Source organism: Cyanistes caeruleus, chromosome 15 (genome assembly GCF_971803275.1).
Source record: "Cyanistes caeruleus chromosome 15, bCyaCae1.hap1.1, whole genome shotgun sequence".
NCBI lineage: Eukaryota > Metazoa > Chordata > Aves > Passeriformes > Paridae > Cyanistes > Cyanistes caeruleus.
This window is the reverse complement of record NC_141715.1, coordinates 3,666,356-3,691,043: the sequence shown is the minus strand read 5'-3', so window position 1 is coordinate 3,691,043 and position 24,688 is coordinate 3,666,356. Positions and strand designations below refer to the sequence as shown.

At 62.0% G+C, this 24,688-nt stretch overlaps 1 protein-coding gene across 3 annotated transcripts; it reads left to right on the top strand.

The window, feature by feature from the left end:
• Window positions 1–8,878: 8,878 nt before the first annotated feature.
• On the top strand, window positions 8,879–24,372 carry CPLX2 (complexin 2). Of its 3 annotated transcripts, XM_086852341.1 has the most exons (5): window positions 8,879–9,015; window positions 13,519–13,616; window positions 22,006–22,113; window positions 22,606–22,781; window positions 22,953–24,372. In XM_086852341.1, the coding sequence occupies exons 3-5, from the start codon at window positions 22,083–22,085 to the stop codon at window positions 23,148–23,150; spliced, it is 405 nt and encodes a 134-aa protein (XP_086708467.1). In that variant the 5' UTR covers window positions 8,879–9,015; window positions 13,519–13,616; window positions 22,006–22,082; the 3' UTR covers window positions 23,151–24,372. The 3 variants fall into 3 exon arrangements, with proteins under 3 accessions (XP_086708467.1, XP_086708469.1, XP_086708468.1); XM_086852343.1 differs by lacking the exon at window positions 13,519–13,616 and having other exon boundaries at window positions 8,889–9,015; XM_086852342.1 differs by lacking the exons at window positions 8,879–9,015; window positions 13,519–13,616 and adding an exon at window positions 19,923–19,983.
• The last annotated feature ends 316 nt before the right edge of the window (window positions 24,373–24,688 follow it).

Genomic DNA, 24,688 nt, shown 5'->3' with positions numbered 1-24,688 from the left:
TGCAGGGATGCCAGGAGGCATCTCGGGGAGCAGCCGGACCCCAGGTGCTTTCCATCCTCTCCTGAGGCTGCAAAATCTCCCTGGCCAGCTCTAGTCTGCAGGAGAGGGATGAGCCCAGCCCTTCCTGAGCTCTCTGCTGCCACAGGCCCATTTCTGGGGAGCACAGCAGAAGAGGGGTGTCCAGCCTGAACCCCTCTGCTGTGCTGGGGCACAGGGGGAAGCTCAGCACCATGCCCTGCAGGGAGGGGAGCCTGATCCTGCTGTTCCTACCATGACCAAGGTGGCACTGCCACATGTCAGCCCATGCCACATGAGGAGGGAACACACTCACCTGGGCCTGGGGGGGCTCTGCCAAAGCCCTGGACCTGCAGTGCCCAGCCTGCTCTCCCTGCCTGGCTGAGCAAACGAGCCTTCTCCTCTTCACCTCATTAAAGCCATGAGCTGATTTGATTAAAATGGGGCACCAGCCCTCATCCCCAGAAGGCAAATGGGATGAATGTTTAAGGCATGAAGTTTTCTGGCCCCAGCACCTCGTTACCAGTCCAACCCTCAGAGCACAGGGCACTGCCTGCTGCCAGCTCCCTGCCTGCCACGCACAGCCCCTGCCCCACACCTGGGGACAGATAAACTCACCAAGGCCAGGAGAAGTGCCAGCCCTGCACTACTCTTAGCCCCAGGGACCCAAGCCCAGTGGGGCCACCCCCATGGAAAAGCAGCCCAGGCACAGGAGGCTTACAGTCACCTCCAGTGCTGGCACCTGGGGGTGTCTCTGCCTGCAGCAGCCCGTGCCTGTGGGGCTCACAGGTCAACAGGCAGCCCCTTTTCCTCCTTGGCATCTGCAGTGCCTGAGTCTGCTCCATCACTCTGTTTTTTGGGAAGCACGGAGCGCCTGTGCTCCCCTGCACAGCCTCCCTGCAGCCCAAGCCTCTCCCTCACTCAGGCACGGGACACAAGTTTTATCCTCACCCCTGTCTCAAACCTGCGGGCAGGCAGGCTCTCCTTTGCCAGAAATGAGTCTGAAACGGTTCAGAGAACTAATTCCCTCCCTCCTTAATGCATGGAAGCTTCTTACGCTAAATCTATACAGACACAATTAGCATTATTCATATTCCATATGCTCCGCTCCCTTGTGATGAATATTAATCTCCTTCCCGCTCCCAGGCATTAGCGATAACGGCGCTGCTGCAGTGGCACAGAGGGTCTGAGGGATGCTGCAGGTGGAGACAGTCTCATCCCCACCTCGGGAAGGGCAGATTTCGTGTCCTTTTGGAGGGGGGCTGGTTTTACAGCTGCGGGGCTGGGCTGAAGCGGGGTGTCCTTTCTGCTCCCACTCCCGGCTGAGCTGGGCTCCGCTGGGGCTGCTCCAGTCCCCCCTGGGCACACGGCTGTGTCGGGCATCATGAAGCCACAAACCTCCCCGCACCTTCCAGCTCTCCACAGGTTTTGGAGGTGGAGTAGGACTCAGTCAGACTGTCCTGCTTCTGCCAGCTCACATTTCGCAGCATTTCTTAGGCTGAGAAGTGCTCACGGACACTGCAGGAGCTAAACTGATGCCTCTTGGTGTTGACCGGGGCAGGAGCAGCTTTGCCGGCATCCCAGAGCATCCCTGCTGCAGCCCCTGAGATCAGCCCAGCTGGGCAATCGCAGTGCCTGGGACACTGTCCCAGCTGTGCTCCCACCTCCCTGCACAGCATCCCCCGCTCAGGGGGCACAGCAGCACCCACTGCTGCTGCAAAGGGAGCGCAAGCAGGCGGCGGAGGAAGCGATGCAGCCAATGCAGCTCATGCACCGCCGCGATCCTGCAGGGGCACGGCGGCATTTGCAGTTCAAGGAGCGGCCATCCCGCACCCAGGCACGGCTGCACGGACCGTGCACAGCCCCGTGTCCGTCTGTCCGTCCATGCTTGCCCCTCCACACGTGGCTCCAGGCCAGGCCGGGGGTGCTGTGAGTTGTGAGTGGGGGGCCCGGGGGCTGTGAATTGAAACGCCATACGCGCGGTGGGGGTGGAGAGGATCCAGGCCAGGAGGCACCGCGTCTCTATACATCCATTTGCATGCCTAATCCGCTGCCGGGGAGGGGAGCGTCAGGTCCCCCATCTGCTCGGCAGCTCACATCATTAGCTGGCTGGTTTCCGAGCCGGCACCGAGCAGAGGTGGGAGTGGAGCAGAGAGGGGAGAAGGGAGGCTGCGCCCATCCCCAAGCACCATCACATGTCGGCAGGCTGGGGAGCTTGGGAGGATCCTGCCCCTTGCCGGAGCTGGTGGGCAGCACACAGGGGACAGAGAGGAGTGTGGGTGGAGGAGGGGGTCGATTCCTATGGGTTCCCGGGATGCTGCTCTGCTCCAGGCTTCCTCCTGGGCAATGCGAGGGGTACAGGGCATCTCTGCGCCCATCACCGGTGCTACCCACACTTTAACTTTGCCCCAGGGCACCAGAAGTCCCCACAGCTGGTTCTTTGCCGCAGGCAAGCCAGGAAGCACCCCCAGGCACCAGCTCCAGCTGCTGGAGCAGCTCAGCTCCACCACACAGATCCAGCCTCATCAACCATCCCCACTGCCACTAACCCGGCGCGATAGCCCTGGGACACAGCCCCTTTAAATCCCCACACTCACAGGCTGGGCTGGGACACTGTAAAGGGAAAAATAAGGCAAAGAAATTATTTTCTTCTCGCCAGCAAGCCTGGATTGCTGCCCGTTCCTCGGCTGCGCGCTGCCAGCCCGCCCACGCACCGCACAGCGAGGACTGCAGAGGCCAGCGTGGGCTGGGGGATGCCAGGGGGGTCGGGGTGCAGCGAGGGACCCCCATGCTGGACACCTCTGCTCACTGGGATGCCATGGGGGGAGATGTCCCACCTGGCTGTTCTCTCCCTGGCATGCACAGAACATCCTTCTGCTCCATTATCTGCCCCATTCTCTGGGGCTGCTCCCATCTCCCAGCTCTAAGTGGGTTCAAACTCATCCAAAATCCCTGCAGAACTCCCGAGGCTGGGGCCAGAAGGACCTACTCTGCTGAGCAAATGGTGTTTTTTAGCAAGCAGCAATGAAAAGGGGGTCAGAGGGATGAAGGGGTTGGGGAACAAGGGGAGCAGGGGGAAAACAGCCCCATGTTCCCCCAGGGTCACTCTCCCCCTCTGCTTTCACGCTTAGCTGGGTTCCTTCATTACTTACCCAAGCTGTAAATTGTCTAATTTGGAGCACACCATTTATCCCTGATGTGCACTTGAGCAGCCAGATTTTGTTTTCAGGTGTGTAATTAATTTTTTTAACGTGATTTCTCTCCTAGGAAACTGCAAACAAACAGTTTCTGGCTTTCATGGCTGGGCAGCTCGGGTGAGCGTCAGGGCAGGGATTAGGCAGACAAGGAGCCGAGGACAGATCTCAGAGGATGTGAGGAGCTGGGGTTTTGCAGAAAACCCCTTGCTCCTAATTTCCAAATCCTTCATCCCTCAGTGCAGCCCCCTCTGCCTCCTCCAGCACCACCACACTCCCCATGGGCACAGGAGAAGGCTTGAAAGGGGAAGCAACAGCCACCTTCCCTGTTCCCAACTCAATCTGCTGGGAATTACCATTTTTATTAAGACCTAACATGTCCTTGGCTGCTGGGAATGTGATTTGCTCCTGGAATGAGATTACAGCAGCTCCTGAGGATCCCATATCAGCATCCACCTCACTGTGATGATGCTCCCATCGCCAGACAGAGGTGTTTCCATCAGGGGATGCTCACAGGCATCTCCACCACAAGGAGAGGTTGTGCTCAGGCATAGTTCAGGGGGGATCCAGGGGGATCCACTCTTCTGATTTCTTTTCCCTCCTTCACATCATCCCTGGGATGTTTGCTGTCTGGGAATGACGCCGGCTATTTTTGCATCACCCATCACCTGTCACAGGGCAGGCACAAGGGAGGATGGAGGAGAAGGAGTGCCGAGGGTGGGTGATGTCTGCCCCACCGCACGTCCCGGTGCCAGCTGAGTGTGGCTCGGGGATGCAGGGGTTCCCAAGTGCTGCTCTGCACGCCGAGCCCGAGCGATCCTCCTCTGAGCAGCACGGAGAATCACCTGCTGTGAATGTGCGAGAGAAATCTCTTCAACGCTCCTGCTGCCAGGGAAGTTGTTAGATGACTTTTGCCGGCGGTTTTCCAGATGAAAGGAGGTGAAAATCACCTCCATTAGTTGGCAGAGGCAGGTGGGAGGATCTGTGGAGAGAACACTTCGGGGCTGAGTGTGCAGAGCCCAACCCTCTGCCCTGATGGCCCCCCGGGCATGGGGTGGCAGTTTGGGGGCACAGGAGATGCTCTTGTGCCACCCCAACAAGGGGACTTGGGATGGTGCTGTGGGAGCTTAGGGGTGCCTGGGGGGGAGCAGCCATCGGGAGGACTCCAGGGGTGACACCCCTGGGACAGGTCCCCTGAATTTCTTTGCTTCCTGCCGCACCAGCACAGCAGGTCCCAGCAGTGGCAGCAAAATAAACGCACAGCCCCACCAGAATGATCCTCCAGGAGTGGATCTTGGCCACCACAAAACAGGCTGTGACCTCTTGAGGGGGGATTCCACCACCCAGACCCCCAGAACCAGGGGCCAGACTTCTTGGGGGGGTTTTTCATATGAGTTTGATTATCTGTTGTGACTTTTGGGAAGGGACAGTGCAGCCTCCAGGGGTCATAGGAGGGGGCTGACTGCTCTGCTCCCCCATCCTGCTCCCCTCTGTGCCTTGAAACTGCTTTCCAAGGAGCTGCTTAGCATTCGGAGCAGGCACTCACACCGTTTCAGGGCAAAAACTCTGGTTTGCTTCAAAAACACATCAATCTTCTGCAGTCTGCCATGAAGGGCAGCTCCTGCCCTCCAAAACAGGACAGAGGGCACCTGCAGGCCTGGCTTGGCTTTCCCAAACGTGTACAGTGTAAAATGTGCATGCTCCATCCCACAGCCCCTCACCCATCACCGCCCAGCTCTGCAACTCCCTGCATTCAAAGGAAAAGGCATCAAAACCCCAATCTCTTCTATTTCCTTTTGGTCTTTTTTTATTTTTTCCCTTCTCTACTGAAGGAGTTCAGTTCCCAGTTACTGCCTGCACAGACACAGAGAATAAAATTTCCAGGAATTGCTGCTCTCTCTGAGAAATTCATCACAGGGGTCCAGGCAGCTGAGTTGGTGCCAGGTCCCAATGTTTGGGACTGTGGGCAGGCTGTGTCCTGGTTGCCCCCAGCACTCATCTGGAACCAGCACCTTTTCCCAACAAGGTCTGGTGCCACATGAGGGGTATAAGCTCATCTTCCTAGGGAGAATGGCTGATTTATCTGCATTCCCTTTCCTGATAGAGGCCTGGCTGTGGGCTCACCAGGCGGAGGAGGCAATACTGAAATAGCTTCTTTTCTTATACTTCACGTGGGGATTATTATTATGCCTCTCATGAGCCCCCCCCTCTGCTGCCAGCACAGGAAAAACCCCCGCGGTGCCACCAGCAGCAGCACTGCCACCAGACAAAATGGGACTGTGTCCCCTGGCACTGCAGCCATGCCCCTGGCATCATGGGCTTCCCTTTTCCACCCACACACGGTGGAAACATCCTCCCAAGCACCTGCAGCGGCACAGGCAGAGCTCTGGCGCTGAGCATCTCCTCCTGCATTGCACCTGCACAGCCACTGCCGGCTGCCACCAAGGGTGAAACGTGTCCCTGCAGGGAGCAAGTTCCCAGCATGCCACAAGCCCGTGGACCTTTGCTCCAAATGTTTGCTTATGACTAATCACAGCTATCCCAGTGCCAGCTGGGGACCGGTGTCTGCTGTCCCCGTGGCCTCGGCAGCCACCAGCTCAGCAGTGCCCGGTGCCAAAGCTCCAGGCTGTGACAGCACCGCAGCTCCTGGGGACCCTTACCCTGAGAATGCAAAGGAGAAGTGGCTCCAACTCCAGCCCACCCACGGCCATCTCCTCCTGGCAGCTCTGGGGAAGTGGCAGGGCTGGTGGCTCCCATTAGCGAGGTGAAGGCTGGGGAGAAAAACAAGTATTGATCATCCCTGCGAGTCCAGCATGAGGCACACACAGCCCACGGCCACGATCGATAGAGCCGGGGAGGCATTTGCTCTCACTGAGGTTTCTGTGTCTGTCTGGGGCTCCAGGAGGAAGCCTGTGCTGTGCCAGCATCCAGCATGACCCCTGCACAGCTCCACCCTCCACAGTGCACCCTCTGTCCAGCTCTCCAAGCCGGTGTTTCCATCCGTGGGGAGCTCGAGGGTAGGGATGCTCACACGTGCATGGCAGGGGTGAGAAGGCAAAGCAGTCATCCCTCGCCTGCAGCCCCTCCATCCCTCGGTTTCCACACTGGTGGCATGGAGACAGCCCCAAGGATTCTCTGCCTGGCAGGGCTTCCTCTCTCAGAGCCCTGAGGGCTCCCATCTCGGCAGGGATGCTCTGTGCACGCAGGCTCCCCTCAGAGCTCCTGTCCTGCTCCACATCCCCAGGGCTGACCATCCTGGTGTTCCATGGGGTGCCCAGCCTTGGTGCCACCGGAGGAAAGGGCTGAAAATCAGAGATTTCCTTCCCCCCAGAGGAGGATGTCGGCAGAGGATGAAGGCAGAACTACACTTCCCAGAGTGCTGCTGGCACTGCCGGGGGAAAGGCTGAGGGACCCAGACACCAGCTCCTCCCTGCTCCTCTATTATTCTCCTTCTTGTTTATTTGTGGGTTTTCTGCACTTAACTGTCTGCCTCATCCACGGAATTGGGGGATTATTAACACTACCTGCCCGCCCACCAGAGCCCAACTCATTACTGGGGTTTATTTATGAGCAGCGAGGCAGCAGAAACGCAGCCTGCGGCTCCCTGCTCTCCTGTGGCACGGGCAGCTGGAGGCGATGGAGGAAAGCGAGCAGGAACCGGGATGGGCCAGCCACAGTTCGGTCAGGGCCAGGTCAGGTCCAGCCTCTGCCAGGCACGGAGGCATCGCCTGCGGCGCCTGGCACCTGCCTGGGACCGGCTGCTCTTGGCAAGGCACAGGAGGAGAACCAAAAGCCTGGCTGCTCTTTAAAAGTGTTCCCTGAGCTCGGGAAAGGTCAGGCGCACAGCGCTGTCCTTCCGCTGGCAGCAAAGGGACCCTGTCCTCGGCACGGTGGCAGCTGAGTGACAGCCGTGTGGCAGGGCCATGCCAGCGGCTCACGGCACGGAGGAGAACAGGCTCCTGTCCCCTGAGCCCAGGAGGAGCCAGCGGCGCCCCACGGCTCCTCTCCAAACCGCTGCTCCCATTTCCAGGCGGGAGAATCTAGGAAAAAATGTGGGACAGCGGGAGAGAGCTGCATATTGAGCGCTTTGATAAATAAAACATGCCGAGGAGGCAATCAGAGCTGCCCACTTGGCTGCAGCAGCTCTGTCTGCGGCGGCTGCATGGGGGGAATTCACAAGCGGTGCCACCCCGGCCGCCAGCCCCGGCGCTGCTCCTCTGCTCGCATCCAAGTTTTGCAGCCTCAGCACCGAGGGGGATTGATTTATTCATCAGCCTCTCCATCCCGCAGCAGCCCTGCAAGGAGGAGTGGTGCAGTGAGCTGCTGCGGGATGTGACGGGCGGCACGGCGGGAGCAGGGAGGGACAAGCGGAGGTGGCTCCCGGATGACCCGCGACTGACCCTGCCGTGAGGAACGATTCCCCAGGGTGGGAAATGTCAGCAGAAAACTCCCCTGGGGCCTGGTGCCCTCCTCCGGCACTAAGACAGAGATGTCTTTCACCCCCTTTTCAGGAGGGAGGGACAGGACCCCCCTCCCTGTTCAGAGAGCGATCAGAGATCCCAATGGCCAAACAAATTGCCAAGACAAGTTGCAATGCAAGGAGCCCATCCCAGAAAGCACCAACTCCAGAGCATCTCCAGGGCTTGGTGGGAGCTTTTCTGAGCACTCACAAACCCAAAACAAAACCTAGGGGGGAAAAAGGCCTCACCTGCCTGCCTGGAACACAAGGGCAGCAGCCTGTGGAGAGGGACTGGGCAGGGGGAGGATGAGTTCCAGCCCCTCAGGCCAGTGGGGATGTTGCAGTCCTACTGACCATGCTCTGCACCAATCCCTGAACGAGAATTTTGTCTTAAAGCCTCTGTGGACAAGTTCTTGCTCTTTTCACACTCCCTCCTTCTGCTGTTCCCTGCTCCATGCAGGAGCACACGGCCAGCCTGCCCATATCCCCATCCTGGAGCTCTGCAGCTCCCAGAGCAGCCCCTGCTCCAGCCTCTCCACCTCCTCCGCTTCCCCCTGGCTGTTCTGTGAGCCTGCAGGCTCCAGCGTGCTCACGGCTCTTCATCACCCCCATCCTCGGGACACCCTGCAGGAGAGCCTGGGCAAGGTGTGTGCAACAAGGATCTCTGATGAGGGGAGCAGTGCAGGCACCTGAGACACGCAGAGGAGCCCTGAGACCCCTCCTCTGGAGGGGCTGGCAGTGCCACGGGAGAGGAGTCACCAGCTCAGAGGGGCACAGAAGGACCAGGGCCTGCGGGGATAGAGCAAATATTAGAAGGAATTGCTGGATGGGGGCAAACTGGCAGGTCCAGGGGGTCCAGAGGAAGGGCCAGGGAGTGGGAGGAATTGCTGGGCACTGCAGAAACGGGTGGCAAAGAAACGGGGTACTGGAAGACACGGCCCCGTACTGGGGGTGGCTGTCACGGCACTGGAGGCACAGCTGTAGGCACAAGGGGTACTGGGAGGGTACCGGGGGTGATGCGGGGTGAGGGGGGCATAGCCGGGTTGCGGGGGGTGGATGCTTAAATAGCAGGGGTGGGCATCGCGGTACCGGAGCAGCAATTACCGGGTACCGGAGGGAACCCGCCCGGTACCGGAGCGGAAGGCCGGGCCGGGGGCTGCCGCCCGGGGCGCGGGGCGGTCCGGAGGCGGGCACGGAGGCGGCCCCGCCCGGGAGGCCGTGCGGCGGAGGGGGAGCCAGCACCGGGCCCCCCCTGTACCGCTACGGCTCCCGCCTCCCTTCCGGCGGCGGCTCCTTCCCTGCGCCGGGGGCGGACGGGGCGCACCGGAGCCGCGCCGAGCCAGCCAGGTGGGTGCGGGCCGGGCCGGGCCGGGCCCGGAGTGCCGCAGAGCCCGGGGGGGGCCGGGCGCGGGGATCGGCCCGCCGAGCCTCCCGGGGCCGCCGGCTTATATAACGGGGCGGCGGCCGCGGAGAGCGGGATGCGGCATGCGGGATGCGGGATGCGGGGAAGGATGCAGGTGCTGCGGGATGCGGGGAAGGATGCAGGTGATGCGGGGTACGGGTGCAAGATGCAGAGCTGAGCGGCGCGCCCCCCGGGCAGCCCACCCGCAGGTCTGGCGAGGGGGGACACGCCGATGTGCAGGGGATGGCAGGAGAAGCGCTGTCACCCCCGGACCGGGCTTTGGGTACCCCCTCCAGCCCCTCCGTGCCTGGCCGTCCCCTTCGGGGGGGCTCGGCAGAGCGGGGCTGTGGGCAGGGAGAGGATGCGACCTGATCCCGCCATCACCCCCTGCCTGCAGCCGGGATGCTCCGTGCACCTTCCTGCTGTGGGGATCTCCGGCACCTGCCGGGCTCTTCCCGTGCCTCCCCATCGGTGGCTCCCTCCTCCACCCTGCTCTCCACGCCTAAGTCCAACCACTCCTGGAGCATTCCAGCTTCACCCTTCCCAGTCCCCTGAGATTCAACCTCTTTCCCCTCTGCTCTGTCCCTACAAGGCGCCTCCCAAGCCCCAGACTCCAGCCGCTGTCCCCGCCGTGTCCCCAGCAGCACGGCTGCAGCACTCGGGCCGGTGGCTGCCGTGCTCCAGGCCTGGGCAGCACGCGGTGGCAGTGCCACCCGCATGGCACGAGCGTGACCGGGCAGCCGCTGCCCGAGGCTGGCGGTGCAGTGAGTCAGAGCAGAGCAGCAGGGCTGGCACCGTCGCTCAGAACAGGGCTCAGGGCTTCTCCCTGCAAGCGGCCGGGCTCCGTGGTGGTGGCAGCTGCTGGCCAGGGCTGGTGAAGGAACCGGGGTGATTTGAGGTGCTGGGTTTGGCAAATAGAGGATGAGGAAGGATGGGGCGGGCTCAGGGTGCAGAGAAGTGTTCTCCCTGCCAAACCTGCCCTTGTGCCTCTGAGGCTGCAGGACACTGAGGGTTGACAGCACAGGCTCCAGTGTGGAAACAAAGGAGCTCAATCCCCATCCAGCAGCACTGCTTACAATGTCTGACCCTCACCCTCCTGGGGAAACTGGAGACGGCTCAGCTGAGACAAACTGGCACAGAAAAATGTCTCAAAGTCTCGCTTGGCTGTGGGCCGAGTGTTTGTTTCTTCGATTGCCTTGCGTGATGACATTAGTATTGAAATGACCCTGAGCAGACAGAGCTCGGAACACCTCACAGCACTGGAGGATGATTGTGGTTCACACCTTGGCTCTTCCCTGGGTTTCTGCAGAGGCTGCTGCCAGGCACAGCCCAGCAGGCCCCCATCAGGAGCCAAGGGGAGCCGTGTTGAATTGCCCAGCCTGGTTTATGCTCTGGAGATCAGAAGTCCCAGCAGAGGTCCAGTCCTGTGGAAAAACCCTCTGAGGAAGAGGTGGTGATCACTGGCAGTGTGGCACATCTCCATTCCTAGCCCTGGGCACCAATGTGCCCCCATGGCCTGGAGCTCAGCAGGTCTGGTGTGGCAGGGGAGCACAGTCCCTGCAGCCCAGGCTGCTGCCTCTCCCAGTGGCACCGAGCCCAAGCCCTTGGGCATCACACACTTCCCCAACAGCCAGGGCTGGACACAGAGGACCTTCCCCGTGGCCAGAGGATCTCTGCTCTTGCCCGCAGCCTCTGTGTGTTCCTGGCCAGGCCTTCCCATTTGTTCTTATGCCAGCATTATCCTCGAGTTTAAATGATCCTTCTCCCTCCCCGGTGTTTATTCTCTGGGTGTATTTATAGAGAGCAATCAGGCCTGCTCAGCCAGGGTAAACAAGCTGTGCTCCTGCGGGCTGCTCTCGCGTGAGCGCTCTCTGCTCGCTCGTCCCAGGAGCTTTTCCCTCTGTCTCTCCTGGTCCCACAGAGCCTTCCTGGCTGCAGAGGCCCACACCATCTGCTTTGTCCAGCTCTGGGCTCTCCAGACTGTTCCTCCAGGCTCGCTGGGTCACCCAGTGCCTTGCCAGGAGCCATTGTCGCCTTTGCTTGTCGTTCTGCACCACAGGTCCCTGCTCCTCCTGCACACAGCCAGGCCAGCAGGTCCATCCCTCTCTACCTGGTGTCACCAGCCCCTGCTGTGACACTCACCAGAGGCTCAGAAACACTGCTTATCTCAGACAAATCCCAGAGCCCTACAAGGGTGTGACACAGACCTGCCCCAATCTGAGGTGAGAGGAATTGTGCAAGAGGTATTGAAAGCTGAGGATTTGCTTTTTGAAGGCAGGGCAGGTCAGCTGAGGTACAGACCTCAACTGAGGAGTGCCTCTGGGGGCTGCCTGGTGTGGTGTGGCACCCTGAGCCCTCTGCATCTCTGCATGAGAGTCAGGACAGAGCACTGCCAGCACAGACTTTCCCCAAATATTGTGACACTGAACCTTCCTTCTCACCTGCCACCCAGACAGGAAACTGGTGCCAGACCCAAGGCAGGTCCCAGGAGCATCTCCCTTGGGCAGGTGATGCTTTGAGATGTTCCCTGAGTTTCTCAGCCAGTGCACCTCACTGCCCACCCTCCTCCTTCCCCAGCTCCCTCTCCTCTCAGACACTTGGACAAGGTCAGCTATTCAAGCAGGGTGCTGAGAGCTGGATGTGCCAAAGCAGAAGAGCTGTGGACTCACTAATGTCTCATCTTGAGCATTAAGTTTTCCCTGGATATTGTGTCTTGTGTCCAGACGGGATCAAATCATCCCTGGGGGCACTGCTGTCCCTGGATCTGGGGGTGTTCTGCCACCATCACCCTGCTCTGCTGCTCCCTGTCCTCTGCTTTGGCTGTGGTTGGTGTCTGGCTGCCTGGACAGACAGACAGACAGACTGAGCTAGTGCAGCTGTCCGGATGAGATGCATCTTCATGGTACCAGCAGGCTCTGCTTATTGAGAAGGAGATAAAAAACCTCTTTGGTCTGGCTGAAATAAAAAATACCCTTCAGGGGCTGGAGCAGCACCCCTCATGACTCTCTGCAATCTCTCAGGTACTTGGGCAGGGTGTTCCTGCTCTTCCCACCCTCTGGGGTTTCAGCAAATAAATATCTGCTGATCTGCACCCCAGGCCATGGCCAGCAGAGCCAAACTGATTCTGTCCCAGCCCAGCTGTCTCCTTGGCACGGCGCTGCCTGGAAACCAGACGCCCCCAGGATCACATCCCTGCAGCTCTCTGCAGCCTGCCTCACCCTGCTCCAGAGCCTCCCCACATCCCAAAGGAGGCAGTGGTTGTCCCCAGCAAAGGTCACCTTCACGCTGCTGCTGAGCCCTGTCCAGGCTGAGCCCCTAGCACTGCATTTCCCAGGGCACCAGTCACCATTCTGGGGTCTCCTCGGAGGTGCCACTGAGAATGTCTCTTTCCACAGCCAACCTCCCCAAACGCTGTTCCCAGGGACTGTCGGGCTCTCCTGCTCCCAGGGCTGGAATGAGGCTTCCCTGCTCTGTAAAGCTTTTAAAAATGCAGGCTCCATTCACCCAGTCCCTGCTCCTCCAAGTGTCAGTGTTTGCCTGTGTTTCCCCTCGCTCCCCTGGGTCATATATTTATCTCCAATTTGCCAAAGCCTCCCTCCTTCCCCAGGGTGGAGGAAAAGCCTTTCCTTGAAGTCAGGATGAATTTGTAACTTTCCCAGGAACCTGCTCCTCGAGTTGCAGAGGAGGAATCCCGCTCATGACACAGGTCACAGTGACATGAGCCACAGCACAGGGACAGCGCACCCCAGAGACTGCCCCGCCTGGCACCCAGAGCCCCGCAGCTACCCAGGTCCCTGCACAGCCCCACAACCACAGGCCAGCATCCCCTGCATCTCCCCAAGCATCACAGGGGGATTTCAAGGACATTTGAGGAAGGGATGAGATCCCCAGACAGAAGTTTCCTGAGGTCCGGCAGGAGCGGGGAGCTCAAAGCGGCATCAGGCTTCCTCCAGTTGCTGAGTCTGAGCAAGGACTTTTGCTTGGTGGCTTGTTTTAACTTGCCATTATGTTCTCCAAAGAAGAAATTCATCATGTGCAAGCTAAGGAAGGCAGAGTTAATGTGAAATTTTAAAACCCTTAAAGAGTTGAGAGCCCTCTAAATTTTTAATGAAGGCATCCGAACTGCCAGGTACCTGCAGAGATGGCCAGGAGCCCTCTGCCAGCAGCAGAGTGAGTGCCCCTGATCCAGGAGAGAACCAAAGACTCTGATGAGCTGCCACCTCCTGCAGCCTGTCACCCTCTGCACACCCTGCTGGGCTCTCACCTGCAGGGAGATGGTGGCTCTTGGCAGCAGGTTGCTCCCATCCTTGGGGATCAGGATGGGAGGAGAGGGCAGCAAGCAGTGGTGTGCTCTGTCTGTCTCCCATCAAGTGATTCCACTTTGTCTGTGCCACCTGGTGCTGTGGCCTCTCCAAGGCACTCATCTCTCGCTGTCGGTGTCTCTCCAGGCCCTGCTCTCCCTGCGATGCCCAGCCACCCCCACGAGGTCCTTGTCCCCCTGCGTTAGGTGCTGAAACAGCAGACTCCTGGTGCTGCACACACCAAGGTAGGCAGCACTGTGGCTCCTGAGGGGGTTGGGGGGCCATTTCACTCCCTGTGGTATGGGGGGCACAGCACAGCCATGGGATGGATGGGGAGGCTCGGAGGTACCACCTGGGGCTGCCTCAGTGGAGCCAGTCAGGTCACCAAAGATGGGGGGGTGGGTCACATCTTGGTGACACTTTGGTGCAGAGCAAGAGGCACCTGAAGCAGCTCAGGACCAGGCAGAGGCCACAGGAGTGAGGACCAGCTCAGGCTCTCGGCAGATGCTGGGCACAGTCCCACCTGGAGACCATGGCAAGTGATGATGACTGTGGAGGTGGCACAAAGCCAGGGGTTTTTTCTTTCTTCTTTTTATTTTTTTTTCTTTTTTTTTCCTATTTGAAAGCCCCCAGATGGGAAAGGTACGAGCCAAACCCCACTGAAAGCAGCCAAGAATGAATTTTCTGGCCCAAGCCCCAGCAGCTCTTGGAGCAGCACGGTGCCTGTCCGGCGTCACGCCACAGCAGAAACCCCGAGCACAGGCAGGCTGGGGGAAGTCTCAGATGGGGTGGGCAGCAACCCATCCCACCTACTCCTTGGTCCCCTCCCCACCTCCCCAGCCAGGGCAGCTCAGGCTCATCCTGCTCCCACCGAGCTGCAGCTTGGCCAAAGCCCAGGCACCCAGATGTCTCCCCCCTCGCTGCCATGGAGCCCCCCACCCCGCAGCCATCTGCTGCCACCGAGGACAGGGTGTCCCTGGTGTTGCCCTCCTTATCTGGCTCTGTTGCCCAGGCCGTGGGGCATCTGGGCTCCCAAACACCCCCTCTCAGGGGTACAATGAGCCTTTCCCTCACAGAAGGAAGATGCTCTCCCAGAGCAAGGCTGGGAGCTTGGATCAAGCATCCTTGCTCCTCACTTCCTCCCACTCCCCAGCACTGGTGGTACAGATTGGGGTTAAAGCACCCCAGTCTCTGCCCTCAACTGGGATGCCCCAAAGAGCTCACATGATCTTTGCAAAACCAGCGCTCTATCAGCATGGGGCTGAACCTCAGGGGAGCAGTGCCAAGGGTCTCATTTTTTTGGGGTTTTGGCTGGAGAGGGGACAGATGGGGGCTGTGACCTGCATGTCCAGCCTTGAGCCAATCATGCCCTTGTCCTTCATGTCTTTTTTCTATCAGTGAAATGAGGGTGGGTATAACTGCTTTCAGGCTTTCTGTGGGGAGTGGGTGCCCAAATCCCATCCTGACACAGAGCCAGGAGATGATCCTTGTGCATCCACCGCCCACACAGCCCTGACCACCACCGTCACTGGTGCCTGCACAGGCCCTGTCAGCGTGGCAAGGATGAAAATCAGTGTGTGCACAGGGTGGGGCTATGGGGAGGCAGCACAGGGGCTCAGGGGGTTTTGTCTGCTTCCCAAGCAGTGTCTGGCGTGCTGTGCCCAGCTCGGCTCCGCACCGGCCCCTGCAGAGCTGCGCGGGTGTGCGTGCCTGCCATAAATATTGATGGGGTGGACTCGGCTCAAGTGTGCCCTTGTAGAGGCGATGGGGATGTCAGTGCTGGACCTGCTGTGTGGGCAGGGCAGCACAGCCTAGGTGAGAGCACCGAACACACTGTCTGTTCCACAGGGAGGTGGGATCCATCCTATACAGGATGGGGGGTTGGAAGTGGCCAGTTGAGTAAGCCCAGGTGTCATAAACCTGTTTGGGGAACTGGCCAGATCTGCAGTGAGCCTAAATCTTGCTGCTGGGTGTTCAGGGAGCCACCATGGCTCCCACAGCCTGTCCCCACACAGCCACACCAGGATAAACAGCGAGGGGCTGCAGTGCCTCTGTTTAATAATGCATGGCACAGAGGCACCGGACACACGCTGGGAGTCGGGAGCTGCGGGGATGAGGAGTCACCACTGCAGCACTCGAGTGGCAGGGTCCATCCCAGCAGGGTTCCCCTGGCACTCACAGGTCCATCCTGGTGTGCCCCAGCGCTCGTGGGATGTGGACTCCTTGGGGTTCTGAGTGGCTCTGAGAGTGGGGCTGGGTGAGCAGAGTTCCACATCACGGGGCACAGAGCAGTGGTGGCAAAGCCAAGGTGCTCGGTCACACCATGGCTGACATCCCAGCCACTCTGGAGTCTTCTTGGCTGGAGCCTGGAGCTGAGTCCCTGTCCCCATGGGAGGTCTGGCTGGGAGATTCAGCCCCTGCATCACTCTGTGACACAGCTGTAGGTGTAGATGGTCATTTCAGGGAGCTCTGGAGGGCTGAGCAGCACTGGGAGCACCCCTTTCTCTCAGTGGTACCCTCCTGGGACACCGCTGTGCTGGGGACAGCTGGAAGCCACAGGCTCAGTCTTCTCCTCACCGCATCCCTCCGTCAGCCGCAGCCTCCCCAGCTCGCAGGCTGCTGCCGTGCCTGGGATGAGCAGGTGTGTGATGGGGCCCCGCAGGAGCCAGCTCACAGCCAGCTCCTGTGAAAGGCCCCCCGGGGATGGCCCTCGTTGTGTGCAGTTCCGTGATCCGGCCCCACCGACCATCTGCTCTGGCAGCTCCTGCCACCCACTCCCTCCCCAGCCCACACTGCACAGGGTGGGGATGAGCTCGGGGTGCCCAGTGCACCCCTTGTCCAACGAGGAGAGGGCAGACAGGTCAGTCAGAGTGACAGTGACAGGGCTGTGCTAGCAATGCAGATGGGTGTTAATGCAGAGGGACCCGAGTAGTGATGCAGGAGAGCAGCAACAGCCGCAGTGTCGGCCCGGAGCCCCTCTGGCTGCAGGGGTGCACAGGGGGGACAGCAGGATCCTCTCCCCAAGCCAGGCAGCAAAGCCCAGAGCCAGGGAGACCCTCGGGGCATGGAGCTAGCAGAAGTTACCCCATAAGGGTGGTTTTTGCCCATTTGCTCTGTCCCTCTCTGGTGAGTTCAGGGGGCCCTGCCACGGTGCTGCTCCCACAGCTGGGAGCATCATGGTGGAGCTGGGGTCAAGCTGTGCCACGAGCCCACCTCCCTCCCCAGCAGCCCCAAGGCTCCTGGTGAGTGCTGAGCAAACAGTGAGACCACATCCACACCCCGTGTCTGACATGGGTGTGACGAGTGAGTGGATGCTGGGGTCTCCCTCACGTGTGCTGGGGGTCTGTGACTTGCTGCGGGGACAGAGTGGTGGCCCCGGCATCCCCAAGGAGTGGACGTGGGTGGTTCTGAGTGCCACAGACTCGCCTCGCCCTGAGCACAGCATGAGGGAGTGACCCCGGGTCCCCCCTGTCCCTGAGCAGTCTGTGCTCAGCCACTGGGCTGGAGGGGCTGTCTCCAGACTGATTCCACAGCACGGCTGGTGCCTGTCCCTGTCCCTGTCCCTGTCCCTGCCCCCGCCGGGTGCCAGCCCCAAGGGACCAGAGCTGCTCTTCAGAGGCTGCAGCTGCTGCATGTTTCGTGCTGCCTCTTCCTCTTCTCCCCGCTGCTGTTTTTGTTTTGTTTAAGAGGCTGGGTTACGAATTTTAAACAGGCTCCTGAAAAACCCAATTACCTCCAGAAGACAACCTGATAAAAGCTGCCTAAGTGGCACTGTGGAAATCGCCTTGTGCAGCAGCTGAGGGAAAACCAACATAACAAAGCCTTTGGAAATGGAGTTAACCACTTTTAATCCCTCGGTGCAATGAGAAGGACCAATAATTATTTTCTGCAAAGATGTTGGGAGGTGGATAAGTGAAATAACTGCCCTGTGCTAATGGGTGACAGCAGGCTAGGCTGGCAATGCTGCAGGGATGGGTGCCGGTATTCCCTCTGCCTGGGAGCTTTGCAAGGGCCCGCAGAGGCTGTGACCTTGCAGGGTCCCCGTCTGGCTGTCAGGGGACAATGGGGACGATGCCAGGTGCCACTCAGGCGTTGCTGACACCGGATGCTGTGGGCAATGTGGTGGCACCAGCCAGCCCCATTCCCTCCCTGGGCGGCAGCGTGGAGTGGAGCACAGAACTGCTGGGGGGCCCTGGCACCTGTGCTAACAGGGCCTGGCGGTGCCGAGAGCTTCCTCCTCCATTTGGTGCTGCTGCCCCAGTCCCTCACACCTCTCCACATCCCTTCCCTTCCCGCCGCCCCCAGCAGCTCCAGGCAGCCACCCAGCAGGTGACACTGCCCAGGATGATGCCAAGGAACATCTGGCCTAAGGAGTGCCCACAATGGGCACGAACACCAGGAGCATCCCCCAAACACCAGCTCTGGGGCAGTGGGGGTCCCCTGGGGCAGGGGTGTCCGCAGGGGTGTGCAGGGCAGGAGGCAACGCCCGGGGCTGGTGAGAAGCCCTTGGCTGCTCTTCCCATGGGATCCTGGCCAGCAGGGCAGAGTTGGGTGCCCACCAGCCCTGCTGGCACCAGCAGCTGGAGTGCTGGGGCGGCCTCAGCTCACACGAGCCTCCAGCTTCCCGCGGCAGCAGGGACGGGGGCTGCTTCGCACCCCTCACCCCTCGTGGGGACAGTGCCTGGGGACACGACTCCAGGCCACTGACTCCCAGCAAAGACAGCCCGACTTAGCACTGGGCACTGGCACAAGGGATGTCCCTGCCAGTTTGGCCTCAGCTCATACTGGGAGCAGTCCTCTGGCACACTGGGATCTACTGGAGGAGGATGTGCTTAATGAGCCGAGGCATCTCCAAAGATTGAAAGACTCAAGGACCCATCCCAGGAACAAAAGGAGGCGTTTGTCAGGCGCTGAGAGACGGGCTCGTTAATTCCTCCTGGCTGTCACACTTATCTGTAATGAATTTGTGCTCCGCTGTATTATTTTTAATACAATAGGAGCGGTGCCGCCCGCCCACCGCCCGGCTGCCGGGAGCGCTGACGTCAACGCCCGGAGCAGGGCTGCCGCAGGACGGACGGACGGACGGACAGACGGACGGGCCAAGCACAGGCCTGTCTTGCCGCCCACATGCCCGTCCCACCAGCTGCCAGCAGGCAGAGCGGGGCTGGGCACTCGGGCAGGAGGCTTTTTTACCTTGGAGGTGGAAAAAGGAGTTGTTGGTCAATGTCGGGCTGAGGGCTCGGGGCTGGTGGAGATGGGTTGTGCCAGGGGGTGTTTTTGGGAGCAGTGAGAGGGGTGAACAAGAGGGACAAGTCCCTGATGTGCTGTTCCTGTGCTGGAAGTTGGCCGTGGCAGCGGCCGTGCGAGGCAGGAGCTGGCAGCGGGCGCACACGCACAGATCTGTCGGCGCCGCATCTCTGTGGAGGTGGCACTTGCAAGTCACTTTTGGCGCCCCTGGCTGCGAGATGTCCCCCCACTCCTGCCCCGCATCCTTCCCACAGCAGCCCCAGCAGCGCCCGGCAGCATCCCCAGGGGCTTGTGGGGGCAGCTGCAGCCTGCCCCAGCTCCCTGCAGCCTCCCGCGTTTAGGGGGATGTCCCTGAAAGGACCCCGCACCCAGACCTTATCCAGCACCCTCCTGGGCCCCCGCAGCCTGCTGCTCCAGAGCCTCACTGTTAAACAGCAGCTATCCCAAAGCCCAATCACTGATGTGATTCGCACAGGGCTCATCTTGTCTCTAAGATTCCAGAGCTGGATTAATTAGGAGGCACCGGCTGGCGCTCTGAGGAGCACACACGGTCCCTGTGCAGCGGGACAAGGTGGGGAGACCCGGGGATCCTGTCCCGCACTGCAGAGGAGGAACACGGGAGGGGTTGCAGGAGCCCATCTCCCTTCTGGCAGGTGCAGGGGGGCCAGGCAGGGTGGTGCACCCCATTTCCTGCCCAGGAGCCCTTCGCTGAACGGGGTTCTGAGCTCCGTGGGCATCACATCCTCGATGCCACCGCAGACCCCTTCTGGCATCCCCTCCCTGAGCACCCCTCACCCGCCCTGGGAGCTCCACGGGGGAACAGCACCAAAAATCCAAAGCTGGAGCCCCCGAACGGCAGCTCTCGGCGGAAGGGGGAGGGAGGGTGATATGATTTATCAGGGACTTTAATTAAACTCCCGCAGCCGCCGCACATCGCTGCAGAGGAGGCCGGGGTGCTGCGGGTCGGGGGGTCGAGCGAGGGAGCCGGGGGCTGCGGGACTGGGGGCACCTCCGGCTGATTAATGCCTCGTTTCTCCCGTTAATTGCCGCGGCGGTGAATCATTAACCCGGCGCAGGAGGCGCTTGCCCCGTCCCTCCGCTGCGGGAGCGCGGGGTGGTGCCCGCGGGGGCTCCGTCCGCAACTGGCGGGCGGCGGGGGCTCCCCGGGCCGCTTCCCCGGGGGTCGTGCGGCGTTTGCCGGGAGGGGTCCCGCATCCCGCCGCCCTCGCGGGGGGCCGGTCCGGGCGGTGGCGGGGGGTGTCGCTCCGGGCGGGCCCACGCGTGCCGCCGGGGGCGGGAGGGGGCCGGGCCGCGGCGGGGCGGGGCGGGGCGGAGCGGCGGCAGCGGCGAGCGGCGGCGGAGCCGGTGAGTGCCGGTGCTGAAGGGACAGCGCCGCCGCTGCGGCACCGGGCGGCCCCGGGCGGCGGGCGGGGCCCCGCGCCGCAGACACCGGGATGGGGTGGGGGGGTGGGGGGTCCCCGCGGCATCGCGTCCCCTGCGCGACCCTCGCCCCCCGCGCGGTTCCCGCCTTCCCCGTGTCCCCGCGTTCCCCCTCGTCCCCGGTGTTCCCTGCGCCCCCGGTGCGTGTCCCCCGAGCCGGGTTCCTCCCTCGTCCTCTTCGTGCCCGCACCCCACCCCACCCCGCTCGGCCGCGCGCCCCCCGGCTCCCGCACCCCGCTGAGGTCCCGGTGTCCCCCGCATGCCGGGTGTCCGCTACGTCCCGTGTCCCCGGTGTCCCCCGCCTTCCCGGCGCCCCCCCGTGTCTCCTGCGTCTCTGCAGCCCCTGTTTCCCCGGTATCCCGGTGCCTGCCGGTGTTCCCCCCGTTTGCTGTGTTCCCCCTGCGTCGCCCGTGCGCCTCCCGATGTCCCCCATGCACCCCGCTATGGCTGCGAGCCCCCCCTCCACGCGACCCCGGCGTTCCGGTGCTCCCCGTGTTCCTCGCACGTCGCCTACGGCCCCGGTGTCCCTGTGCTCTCCGGTGTTCCCCCGTCCCCGGTGCCCCCCAAGCCCCCGCCGCGGTCCCAGGGTTCAGCACTCTATACTGCCCGGAGGAGCCCCCCAACGTTGTCGCGGGGTGCCCCGGGGCTGGAAGCTGCAAACTTCCCCGGGTCACAGCTCGTGCAGCACCCCCAGCCCCCGTGGGGTTCCGGGGAGCCGGGCTGGGGGTACCCGCTGGGCTGCGGCACCCACCGGGCACGTACACACACACACACACACACGCTGCAAACTGCACCCCCAGGCTCCGAGCACCGCCTGCAGCACCCCACTCACACGGGGCATGTGGGGGGCACGGGCAGTCCCCACACACCCCCTCCGCCTGTAATCCCCCGCATGCACACACACACACGGAGCACACAAGCAGCCTGCAACACCCCCACACGTACACACGCGCGGCACAGTCTGCAAATTCTGTGCGCACAGCCCCCCGTGCAGCCTGCAAACCCACGGAGCTGCACACACCAGACAGCCCGCAGCACCCCCCCGGTGTGCAAACACACCCGCACACCCGCAGCACGAACAGCCAGCGCACACGCACACACACAGCCCGCAAACCTGCGTGCACACACATCCGCAGAGCCCGCACACCCCAAAACTCGCACACAGCTTGCAAACAGGCTGCAAACCCGCACGTCACGGGGGCACACGCAGTCGGCAGCCCCACAAACTTATCCCCACGCGTGTGTGCACGCACCCCCCATGCAAACACAGCCCGCAGCCACCCGCAAACACACCTCTTGAGCAAACACAGCCCGCAGCCACCCGCAAACACACCTCTTGAGCAAACACAGCCTGCGCGCAGAGCTCGCACCCGCTCCGTCCCGCACAGGCAGTGCCCCTGCACGGTGTCACCCACCCGCGGCACCCGCGTGGATCACACGCACAGTCACAGGCTGCTGCCTGCAACCCCTGCTGCAGCCCCCGAGCGCTGCCGCAACCTGCCAACAGCCTCTTCCCGTCCCTCTGCAGAGCGCCAGCGCTGCCGTAGACACGCGGCGCGCACGCAGCACCCCGGCACCCCCAGACAAGGTCTGGGGCAGGGTCACACGGTGCCTGGTGGCTTGGTGGGTCCCCATCCCACCAGCCCCCAGGCAGCACGGCAGGGCTCCTGGTGCCACACCAAGGGCAGTACTGAGGTGGAACATCCTTCTGGAGTCCATGCCTTGGTGCCTCCACAGGTCCTCAAGGCCAGAAGGGATATAAGGAGAGGGCTGAGGGGAGCAGGCAGTCACTTTCTGCCTGCAGACTCCAGAACCTCCCTCTGCCCATCCTGGAAGGCATTTGCAGAGGGTGTAAAGTGCAGCCCCAGAGATCATTCCATCCCTCAGCCTGGGCAGTAGGGAACCTTGGGATGGTATCCCCAACCCTGTCCTTCTTTGCCTGCACAGGTGGCCCTGGTCAGCGAGCCCAGACAGCGGTGGATGAGCGCTGGGCACTGGCCTAGCCACACACACACACCGGCACCATGGACTTCGTCATGAAGCAAGCGCTGGGCGGTGAGTGGGAGCTCTTCCCCCCTCAGGGTCCCCCCTCCAGGAGCAGACCTGGCCCAGCATCCCAGTAGTGCAGTGGGAGGGACATGGCAAGGGGACAGAGTCACACAGAGAGCCACCCAGTGGCTCTCTGGCAGTGGGGAGCTGCTGCCGGAGCCCTCCAGGCTTTCCATTTCCAATGTCATCAGCGGCTGGCTGGGGAATCCTGGCTCTTCTGCCACTAAGTGGGATTCCCCAGCAGGTCCCCTGGGTGCTGAAGAAGGAGCTGCTGGCATCTCCCCCAGCTGACACTGAACTAGAACAGCCAGTCTGTGGCACTCCCCATCCCCACAGCTTCCCAAGCGCCTCTGCAGCCCACTTCGGTGCAGGTGGCCCTGGGGGATGTCCCAGGTCCTCCTTGCCAGGGGCCTCCTTGTCCTCTCTGCTGCTGCAGGGGCTTTGGCAGCAGCACCGGGCTGCAGCACCCATGAGGACCAAGGGTCTTGTTATACACAGGGGCCACCAAGGACATGGGGAAGATGCTGGGGGGCGAGGAGGAGAAGGACCCCGACGCGCAGAAGAAGGAGGAGGAGAGGCAGGAGGCGCTGCGCCAGCAGGAGGAGGAGCGGAAAGCCAAGCACGCCCGCATGGAAGCGGAGCGGGAGAAAGTCCGGCAGCAGATCCGTGACAAGGTGGGCACACGCCTCCCCTGTGCCTGCCCCTGCCCGTGGCAGCCGGGGTGGGGCTGGGACAGGGAGCCGGCACGGCCGGGAGGAGGGTGGCCCAAGTCGGTGGCGATGGGCACGGGGCACAGCACAGGCAGCGCCCACTGCCTGCCCTGCTGAGAGCCTGTGTCCTCTCAGTACGGGCTGAAGAAGAAGGAGGAGAAGGAAGCAGAGGAGAAAGCTGCTCTGGAGCAGCCGTGTGAGGGCAGCCTGACGCGTCCCAAGAAGGCGATCCCAGCAGGCTGTGGGGACGAGGAAGAGGAGGAGGAGGAGAGCATCCTGGACACCGTCCTCAAGTACCTGCCCGGCCCACTGCAGGATATGTTCAAGAAGTAACAGCACCGTCAACCCTGCCATAGGGTGCTGGGGCACGGGCGCCCTCTCTCCTACAACTCCTCCATCAGTTCCCTTGGCCCCGGAGAGGGGGTCTCCACACCCCCTCCCATCCCCTCCTGCCCTCTCCCCCAACCAGACCAAAAGCCCGCCCCGTCCCGTCCAGGCAGGGCCCCCCCACCACGCCAAAGGGGAGCAGCCCTGGCCGGACAGGGCGAACCGGGACCAAATGCACTGATGTAACCTCGCGGCAGGCTAGGGGCACCCAGGCCCTACCGGCCCCCCCGGGGTGGCTCCTCGTGCCCCTTGCCCTGCCCCTTCTGTTCTCCCAGGGGACCCCAGCAGGCCTCTACTCGCCTGCCCTCGTCCCCAGCACTGCCATCCCCCTGCCCCCTCCCGCCCTGGGCCAAGCCCAAAGCACAAAGCCAGGCGCCCTGCCCGCAGCTCCCCCATCCCCGGTCGTCGGGCACGGGGGTCCCCCGGGGCTGCCCGGTGTGCTCCTGCATCGGGGGGTTGGAGGGGACCCCCCCTCCCCGCATCTCTGGCCCCATAGTTAAAGCCATATCAGTTAGACTGCAATACTTCAGCACCGAGAGGAGCGGGCGCCGCGCTCCGCCAACCGTGTACAAAGGCACGCGCGGGGCAGGGGTCCCCCTGCCTCGTCCCCCCGTCCCCGCCGCTCGCTCGTCTGTGTCTTGGCCCCGCTGGCCCCCGTTCTCGCATTAGTGTCTCTGTGCCAGGGTGCGCCCCGTCGCTCCATGCGTCCTCGTGTCCGCTGCTCAAACTCCCACCCCCGAGTCCCCACTGTCCCCGGGGGCCGCCCGCAGCACCCCTCGCCGCGCTGCCGGGACCCCCCACTCTGCCCCCTGCAATAAAGCCAGCGCCGGAGAGCTGCCAGGGCTGGGAGTACCCGGCTGCCCTCACCTGACGCTGGACACATGGGTCCCCGGGCCTGGGAAGGGATCCCTGGGCAAGCGCCCCTGGGATGTCCCAGGAGCCACTGCTTGCACCCCAACGGGGGGAGGCAGGGGCACACCCTCATCCCGGCCCGTCTCTTGCCGCACCGTGCTCCCCCCTCCCTGTGCTTCCTCAGCCACGGCCCCCAGCCGCTCACCAGGGCCCTCCCGGGAGGTGGCAGGCAGCTCGGGGCCCCACAGACATGCTGTGACCATCCTGCTCGAACTAGTCTTTGACGAACTAATAAAATAAAGGGATTTGTACATTGCTTCGGCCTCGTCTCATCTGTTGCTTTCCTGGGGTCCCATGTCAGCTCCCTCACCCCGCCAACCTCAGAGTTGAAACCTGGCAGCTCACCACACACATGGGCTGGCCCCAGCCAGGCCTGTACCGGTGCAGGAAGCAGCCACATGTGGCTCCCAGAGTCCTGCTCATTCCCACTGCCTTCCAACTCCACAGGCATCCCTCCTCTTTGGGACTCGGGACAAGACAAAAGGGATGTCCCACAGACATAGCATGAGGCTTTCTCCCCCTTCCTCTTGACTCCAGGACTTCCCTCACTGAATGATTTGGGATACCCAGGG

Excerpts from the sequence above, each read along its gene's own strand:
- CPLX2 (XM_086852341.1), top strand. The coding sequence starts at position 22,083 with ATGGACTTCGTCATGAAGCAAGCGCTGGGCG. Across the intron at positions 22,114-22,605 it reads CATGAAGCAAGCGCTGGGCG|GGGCCACCAAGGACATGGGG; the intron begins GTGAGTGGGAGC and ends TGTTATACACAG. Across the intron at positions 22,782-22,952 it reads GGCAGCAGATCCGTGACAAG|TACGGGCTGAAGAAGAAGGA; the intron begins GTGGGCACACGC and ends GTGTCCTCTCAG.